Below are 8,889 nucleotides of genomic sequence, written 5' to 3'. Positions count from 1 at the left end.
GTTTATTGGATTCCAGAGCAGAGGGAGAACCTGGTTCTGTTTTCTCAGCTGGAATGTCTGCAGGGTGAAGTTTAAGGAACAGAACAGGAGGAGGAGGTCTCTCTGATGTGTCTCCTCTCATTTTTTTTTTTTTATTCCATCACATTAGTTAGCAGCCACTACATCATCTAGTGTGTATATGTGATTCTGTGGCAAGAAGTTTTATTAGAACAAACAGTGGAATTTTGAGAGGCTCTTGAGTAACCTTGGACAAATGTTTGTGCTTTTCTAGGCCTTAGTTTATTTGTCCACTATATGGGAAATATAACCCTTGTCCCACATGCCTCACCAGGAAACCGTGAAGATCAAGTGTGAAGGGATTTTGTAAAATGTGAAGTGTTGTTGAGTATGGAAAGGTCTGCTTTGAGTACAGAGCACCCCTGACCCAGGGCCCTCCCAGTCCCACACAGCTACCTCTGCACAGGTGGCCAGCGCTCCCCCTCTTCTCTCCCACCTGAGTTTTGCTTCCAGAGACAGAATATTGAGAGAAGTTTAAGGCCCCAACTCACTTCTTTAGCCTCATCCCTCACCATGACCCCTCTCTTAGGCCACACTGCAGCCATGCTGAACTAGTGGAAATTCCCCAAGCCTGCCAGGAGCTTTCTGTATGCTGAGACTTTATCTGTGCCCTTTCTTTTCCCTGGACACCGTTCCCAGCTTCTCCACCTGGTGTGTTCCTACTCATCTTTCAAGACTCAGCTTAGATGTCCCCACTTCTAGGATGCCTCTCTTGACCCGGTTCAGGACCTCCTAATTCTCCCCTTGATTAGCGCACCAGCCTCCTGCCTGAGATCTTGGCCTCCAGCTTCCCTTTACCACTCAAAGCCCCCATGGTGCAGCCAGCAGCCTTTCTAAAACACAAATCTTGTCATGTCACTCCACTTAAAATAACCAGTCAATGGAATTATCCATCAATCAATGCTTCAAGGGCTTCTCCTTGCCCTCAGGAAGATATCCAAAGCCTTCTGCTGGAACTCAAGGCTTAGTCCCCAGTGGTGTCTCCAGCCTCAGCTCTCCTGTCTCTCCTGATTGCCCCACCCAGCACAGTACACCCCTGCCACATTGCTCTTGTGTCATATCTCAGACGCACCTTGCTCTCTCATGTCTCCCTATCTTTGTGCATCCCAGTGTTTCTCATGCCCAATCCCTTCATCTTACCTAGGGACTTCCTGCCTAATCTCCTAAGCCAGCTCTGATCTAACATGTTCTGGAAGACTTTCCTGATGGCCCCAGGAAGAGTTTGTGGCTTCCTCTTCTTTATTCCCTATATGACTACTCATGCTTTTGTCACTGTGTGTCAGCTTGTCTGCTTACACTAGGAGTTTGCTGTATCTGACACGTGACTGTGTCCCCAGCAGTGCCAGCACAGGTGCATAGAGCAGCCATGTAGGATTTGTTGGTCGGGTGGGTGGTTGAACAAACGAATGAATGAATGGTGAATGAATCCATCCTTGAACCATCACTTCTTGGTCAGCCCCAGAACTACTGTTTCCCAGGGTAAGCCCATTTTATAGCAAAAGGGGCAGCAGGGGAAGGGACTGCTCTAGAAGGGAGAAAGAAAATCAATAAAAATGTAAATCTAGTTGAGAAAAGCTGTCCCAGGCTGGCTGTGGGGAGAGATAAGGCTGGGCAGGCTGAGCCCTGGCTGACAGTGGAAGAGAGATTAGGGGACAAACAGAGCTGCAGCCAGGGCAGTGTGTCTCCCTCCTTGGTGGCTCCTCCCTCTGTCTTCACCTCGATCCTGCCCCCATGTTCTATGTGTGCCTTAAATTCTTTCAGGGACAGGAGAAGGAAACGTACAAATATTGGTCATCAGGTGCACTGCCTGTATGTTATTATTTGATCTTCACAACTTTTGGGAGACAGGAAAGAGGAAGGATCAGCCTCACAAGTGAAGAAACAGATGCAGAGAAGTCAAATCACTTGTTCAGGGTCACATTGTGAGTAAGTGGCAGTCAGGATTTGAATCCAAAGCTCACTGACTCTAAAACTGTTCTTTTCACTCCACTCCACCAGAGGTCTACAGCCAGACTTCAGATGGTCCCCAGCCTCTGAAATCAGATGCACAAGTGTTTATATGTGTGCAATTTTAATGGAGATGTATCTTTTTATCAGTGTCTTTAAGGTGGTTGTCATCCACCCTCCATTACCTCTACCAGGCTTTCTCTGTAGAGGTGGTGGCCTTTGAGTTGAGTCTGGAAGATTGGGTAGGACTTCATGAGGTGGGATGTAAAGCCAAGCAGTGGGGTGGGGATGAAGCAGGCCTACTAGGTAGCGGGAAGTGCCCGTGTTGGGGAATGTTAGGGGGAAAGAATTCAACGTGGCCAAAGAATGTCAAAGGTGCTGTGGGTTCTTGCTCTTCATTTATTTGCACTCCAATCATGGCTCCTGGCTCCCAGCTCGAGAGAGGCATCTGCCTGACCTGCAACTTTCCAGGGTGGGTCTGCCAAAGGGCCTCTAGGCCAGGCATCAAGATGTTCGTTCTGGTCCCAGGAGAAACTGCTAGATTTTACCACCAGTTGACTCGAGCATGGAGACTTTAATGACTTCTCCCAACTTCTAACGGCAGGGTGAGAAGAAAGTGAGTTCACAGATGCAATAGCTTGTGGCTCCTCATTGGCCAGAGGCCATAAGAGCATGGCTCCCTGGAATTCATCAGTCCCTGGGAACCCCTCCAGCCCTGACCTGTTCCACCCCTGGCTCTCAGCCCCATGTCTCTCTTGCGATGACTCCTGGAGTCTCCTCACCCTGACCAGCCTGGGAGATTTTAAACACAAGGACCTCATTTTCTCCTTCAAAGCTGAGCTTGACCCAGAGGCAGATTCAGCATGAAGCTAATGCTGCTTGAGTATCCGGGTCTCTCTCTAGGCCCAGGAAGGGACCTCTGCAATGTGTTCAGGTTGTCATATCCTTGGGAAATCTGCAAAAGTAAGATGCTTTAACCACAAGCAGTTAAGATTGCTAGTTCCTTTTACTCCAGCTACTCGTGTCCCAGTTTCTCTTTATGTGAGGTGGTTGGAGGGGCCATGGGCATTTCTGGGATCTGGCGAAGGGGCAGTTGAATGGGGATCACCTTAATTTGGGCTCATTGGGATATATTTATGTGATTCTCAGTCCCCTCTGTATATAGATAAATCATTGCTAGCTACCTCTGTATAGAGAATGGCCTCTAAGAATCTTCCTCCTCACTGTCCAGCTCAGCATTGTGACATCAAGATATCATATCCAGAGGTCATCTCATAGCATGAATGTGTTTTATGCTACCTGGCCCTGGAAGTACATGGGCACTAGAGAAGAAACAGGTTTGCAGTGACAGAACCAGAAGCGAGGCTGCAGAAATTCCTTCCAATCGTCAGGGGGGAAAATGTATTTTAGAGGTGCGCACGAGAGTTAGTAAAAAGTATGCTATTTTCCTGAATTGTGTGATGTATTTTTTTTACTTCTTTTCTCATTATAGGTAAATTTTCACTCTTTCTTACCAATTTTGTGTTCTTTTTTCTTTTAAAGAGGGCTCCCCAAAGTTTATAAGCTTCGATTTGCACAAAACCCTGGCTTCACCATTTATGTTCTGTCTGATCTTGGCAAGTTGCTTAATTTTTCTGAACTGTTTCCTTTTCTGTAAAACGTGAATGACAATTTGGACAGGTGAAGCCTCACAAACTTCATGACCTGATCCCATTTCTGAAACCATGACTAGAGGAAGTAACCCAGTCAAATGAAAATTAGACCAGAATATACAGACAGGGAAAGATGTCATATATAAGAAATAATAGTGAATAATGAATCCAGTAAAACTTAAATCTAAATAGCTGGAAGTAATGTGGTTGTTGCAAACTCTAATGCAGTTTGTAAGAAAGGAATTTTGTAATAGAAGAGACATTATGCAAGAACAAATTTAATAATAAGCTGTATCTATAACTCCAAATTATTTCTGCAAAACCTGGGAAAAGGAATATAAAACGTAAACAGCCTCCTCTTGTTGGAGGAGAATTTGAAATTCTTGGCATTGATAACAGGCTCAGATAGATGTTAAACATTTAAAGATACCAGCCAATAGAATCAAAATGGGAGTGAGAACTTCTGTACCTTCCCCTTCCTCTTTCACATGGGAGAGCCTCAAAGCCCTGCCACAGGGAGATGCTCAGAGGGTCAGAGCTGCATTGCCCTCCTGCCCGCCACCTGCCTCCCAGCTTCTCCCCTGCCTCCAGCACAGGGCTTGGGAAGCTGCTGCTGACAGATCTGCCTCTTGCCTCCCAAGCAGCAGGTCCCAGCCAGGTCAGGTATGTGGTGGCAACAGAATGGGCTGGAGTAGATGGGGGAAACTCTCTCCCCCTCTCAGGGAGATAACCAGGCCAGATAAGACTAGCCATAAAACAAGACAAGGCCACTGAAGATAAGGACCAGTTGGTTCAGACACAAGCATCCCACAGACCCGCTCATTACATAGAGCCTGACATTAACAAGTCCCAGCATTCTAGGCCTGGGCCTTACAAAGAACAGGTGCTTACACCAACTCAGGCATCACAGAGAACCAGATGTTACCCCCCAAAGCATGGTTATCACAGAACCAGGCATCTATACAGCCCCAGGCCACAAAGAGTTAGGCACCAGGAAGGAAATGTTGAAATTAGGATCTAGTCACAAAAGTAACAGTGACTTTGGTGGGCCCTGGTCAGAGTGAAATCTTGGCAATGCATAAGTACCAGTGAATGTGTGCAGAGTGTGTTTGGTCTTTGAAGTCAGAAAATGCCCAAGTGTGGGACCTGGGTCTCCCTCCCCACTGGAGCCCTGAAGGCAGAGACTAGGCCACACCCAGACTGTGGTTCCCTGAGGGCAAGGACTGGGACTTCCTGAGTCCAGAGAGCGAGACTCCGCCTCAGCTAACTCCCCAGGGGCCCTCACACCAGGTTTGCTGGAGGCCCCGACCAGCCTGGATGTCTTGTGAGCCTGCTCCCTCCCTAGTAGGTCCCGCTCAGAGTTCAGGGCTCTGCCTCCAGGGGGCGCCAAATGGACACTTCTTGCCGGAGGCTGTCCTGGCCCCACCTCCAGGCTGAGTGGGGCTGGAGATGAGACTTGAGTCCATACTGACCACACAGATGGTCATAGCTGGAAGAGGCCTGAAAGCTGGCAAGTCCATTTCCACCTGACAGAGGTGGTGGCTGAGGCCCAGAGAGGGTGCTCCTGGTGAGTGGCAAAGCTAGGCTAGGACCAGGTGTGCAGGGCAGCCTGGCCTACTGTTGTCTACTTCTCTATCTTAGGACCTGGGAGAAAGATATGCAGTCCTTCCACCAGGAAAGCCTGGTCAGGTCAGCCTGTCTGGCTGGGGGAGGAAGGGGGAAGACCATCTTGCATTAGAAGTGGCCAACACACCAAAACCCTAGACAACTCTTTGGTTCAGATGAGTCACAAAAGCCCAGAGAGGGTCAAACTTGCCCAAAGTCACATAGCAAGTTAGCAGAGGAGTCTGAATTAGAAAATGGGGTTCCTGACACCCAATATTGGGCAAAGAGCCCAGAGGAGGTATTCCCAGTGGCAGCCACTCTGGGACCAGCTCACGCTCTGAATTCCTCAGGCTTCTTTTCTGGCCCTGACACTAATGGCTGCTGTTGCTGTAGGCCAGGGATGGATACGGTGACCTGGGTCCTCTCCTCTTTGTCCTGCTGCCTTAGGATGGCCAAAATCAAGGCAAAGCAGGCCAGGGAGCCTGTCTTGAAGAAGAACTGGAGGCCGACAAACCTGGAAAAGAGCAAGGGACCTGTCAACTCAGGACCTCCCTTGTCTAGGGCTTGGATGGCCTTGGCCTGGGGCAGAGTAGGGTCAGCAATCATCACCCATTGTGTGATCAGAGACATTGAGACCTTGCGGGTGGAAAAGAGGCTTCCAGCCCCAGGGCAATGGACCCTATCACCATGGCCTTGGTTGGGGAGATGGGGAAGCCCCTGGAATTAGCCCCTTCCCTGGAAAAGGGGGAGATGCTCTGCAGAAGGAGTCCTGAACAGGGAGGCAGAAGCCTGGGCATCCTCCCTGCCCTGTCCCCAGCTGGCTTATAGCCTGGGACAGTCCTCTGTGTCTAAGGGCTCAGGGGGCCTGATAGTTGCAACTTGGGATCACCCCACCGGCCACAAGAGGATTCCCTCTCCACTCTTTCCCTAACTCACCAAAGCTCTTATTTGATCTTTCTTCCTATAGAATGGGCACTAGTCAGTCCCAGCCCACAGGAGCCATGCCGTCCTCAGAGCTGGAAGTGACCAACTCCCTGCTCCCAGCCCTGTTAGCTAGTCCCCTTCAACCGCCTATCCCATCCCAGCAGCTCTCTGCCTTCAGGTTTCTTTGGGTTCCCCATTGCACGGATGGGAAGACTGAGTTCCAGAAAAGACAGGTCTCCCAATGAAAGAGACAGAGCTGGGCTGGATCCCAAGCCTCCTGTGTCCTAAATTGGCCTTCTCCCAACCCCACCTCAACTCCCCATCTTTCTCACAGCTGGGCTGCTCCCCTGATCCTCCCCCATGGTCCGCCACGGTGACACATGTTCCTGCACAGACCATGGTTAGACCATTTGGGTTCGAGGCCCAGCTTTGTGTGTTATCAGTTGTGTGACCTTGGGCTGCTTTAATGGGTCACTTTCCTCATCCAGAAGAGTGGGGGGACAGTGGCCAACTCACAGGACTGGTGAGCTCAGTACTGGATATAGCACCTGCTGCCTAGCAGGGGGATATCGATGGGCCTCTCGTCCCTGCTGCTGTCCCACCTGAGACCCCAAGAGTATTTCCAGCAGCCTCCCCATGGGGGCCCCTGGCACCCCCCACCTCAGGTCTCACCGGTTTCGGAGCAGGTCATGGTCATAGTAGCGACAAACGGCCCGCCGCCCACAGCTCTGGGCCCAGTACACACAGGTGGTGTCGATGGCGCTGCCGTGGATCACTGGGCTGGGCATCCAGGCTGGAGGAGGACATGCTCAGGGGACAACAGGCCTGGCATCCTGCATTACCCAACCCCCCTACTCCTTGGCATATGCAACCCCCCCCCCCCCCAGAGCCACTGGGGCCTCTTGTCCCATAAGTCTTTGGCCCTCAAGCCCACCCCTCACCATGGTGTGAGATGCTGGCTCCCTGGATGGCCCTCTAGCTGCTTGCACACCCACCTCCAGGGTACCAGGTCCAGTTTGCCCAATGAGCCTGTGAACCCTAAGGTCAGGAACTGGGTCCCACTCATCCCTGTGCCACAGGCCCAGCACACAGTGGGTGTCTAAGGGTCCCAGGAAGGTTCTTTACCCAAAACTCTCAGGAGCATGAACTGGATCCCCACAGCCAGTGTCTTGTCTTCTTTCTTCACTCCCCTAAGAAGCAGAAACACGGTGACATGAGGATTGAGAGGGTCTCGGCCCTCAAGGGGCTCTCACCATCCCCTGCTCTCTCACCACCCAGGGGCCAGCCTTCCCCCAGTCTGAAGGTCTGTGGGTTTGGGGTTGGGTGGGCTCAGGTTCCATATTCCATTTCCCTTCAACCTGTCGAGCCCAGCACCCAGTTCCAGGCACCCCCACTGGCCATCAGGGTCCGGTGCTGGCCTCCCTGTGTTCCTGGCCACAGACACCTCCCCTCTCCCTACCCCTGGGCCCACCAGATTCCCCTCTCCTCCTACACTTGGCAAAGCCAGCCAGACATGGCTTCCAACATCCCCAGGTGCCGGGAAGCCCCAGCCTAGTTTGCCCTGGAAATCACTGGCTCCTCCTTTGTAGTAATACCAGCAGCTGGTGTTTTGGGAGTGCTCCCTATGAGCTCATTTTGTACTGCAACCCCCGCCTCACCCCCATGAGGTCGTTTATGCCATCAGGCCCATTTTACAGATAAGGAAACTGATGAATGTTTAGACAGGTTGACTTGGCCAAGACCTCACAGCTGGTGGGCGTCAGGGGGTCAGAATCTGTGAGGGGCGCCTGGGTGGCTCAGTCGGTTAAGCGTCCGACTTCGGCTCAGATCATGATCTCATGGTCCGTGATTTCGAGCGTCGCGTCAGGCTCTGTGCTGACAGCTCAGAGCCTGGAGCCTGTTTCAGATTCTGTGTCTCCCTCTCTCTCTGACCCTCCCCCGTTCATGCTCTGTCTCTCCCTGTCTCAAAAATAAATAAACGTTAAAAAAAATTAAAAAAAAAAAAAAAAGAATCTGTGAGCACACCGCCTGCCGTAACTCCTCTTAAACGGGCTGCCTTGCTGGGGCATCTGATTCCTCTACCTTCTCTTTTGGCCAGGCTGCTTTACAGATCTACATGTCTTGTCGTGTTTATGAGGGTCTCCATCCCCCTTCTAATTTTCTAGGAAACAGATGGGGAACCAAAATAATCCCAACATGATGAAAATTTAGAATTGTCCTGCTCTGAGGTCCCCTTATTCCAGCCCCCACCCTAGGAATGCTGACTTTGGCCTTAGGTAACAATTTGTCGGTCCCAGCAGGCACCCTCAGGACAAAGGCCAGAAAGAACATGAACCAAGAAGCAGTGCTCTGCGTGGGCTGGGTCCACAGTGGACACACAAGTGCTTATTGACTTGAAGGCTCATGAGCCACAACTTACAGGGCTTGGTTTTCTGGATGTACCTCCTGTGGCCCACTCATCACAGGTAGGGTGGGGGCGGGGAGTCGGGGGACACTCCACTTTCTCCTTGCTGTGACTGGGTGGCCAGGGCAGGGCCTTAGGTGTGGCCTCCTGTCCCCTGAGGCAAGTGAGGACCTGGGCTCTGGTGCAGGCACCAGTACTATTCCGCCCAGCGGCTGTGACAAGACCTGGGGCTGACATCTGACTCTCTCTGAGCCTCGGTTTTCCTATCTGTAAATGGGGAGGAAACTTCACTTTAGCAGG

General features: G+C 51.2%; 1 protein-coding gene across 8 annotated transcripts in view; it reads right to left on the bottom strand.

Annotated features, from left to right (window-relative positions):
- Positions 1-8,889, bottom strand: part of SLCO2B1 (solute carrier organic anion transporter family member 2B1) — a 63,021-nt gene that overhangs the window by 6,138 nt on the left and 47,994 nt on the right. For 4 of the 8 annotated variants that reach the window (XM_040489362.1, XM_040489361.1, XM_040489363.1 and 1 more), the window contains 3 exons: positions 7,311-7,375; positions 6,858-6,978; positions 3,915-5,775 (listed from right to left, as the gene is read on the bottom strand). In XM_040489362.1, coding sequence (XP_040345296.1) covers positions 5,592-5,775; positions 6,858-6,978; positions 7,311-7,375 — 370 coding nt within the window. In that variant the 3' untranslated portion in view covers positions 3,915-5,591. Of the gene's footprint in view, positions 1-3,914; positions 5,776-6,857; positions 6,979-7,310; positions 7,376-8,889 lie in introns of those variants that run through there. The other 4 variants (XR_005794665.1, XM_040489364.1, XM_040489366.1 and 1 more) reach the window with 1 other exon arrangement.

This window comes from Herpailurus yagouaroundi, unplaced genomic scaffold (assembly GCF_014898765.1).
Source record: "Herpailurus yagouaroundi ecotype Mexico unplaced genomic scaffold, PumYag 180, whole genome shotgun sequence".
NCBI classification, from domain to species: Eukaryota; Metazoa; Chordata; class Mammalia; order Carnivora; family Felidae; genus Herpailurus; species Herpailurus yagouaroundi.
The sequence above is the reverse complement of the archived record's forward strand: the minus strand, read 5'-3'. Positions and strand labels throughout refer to the sequence as shown.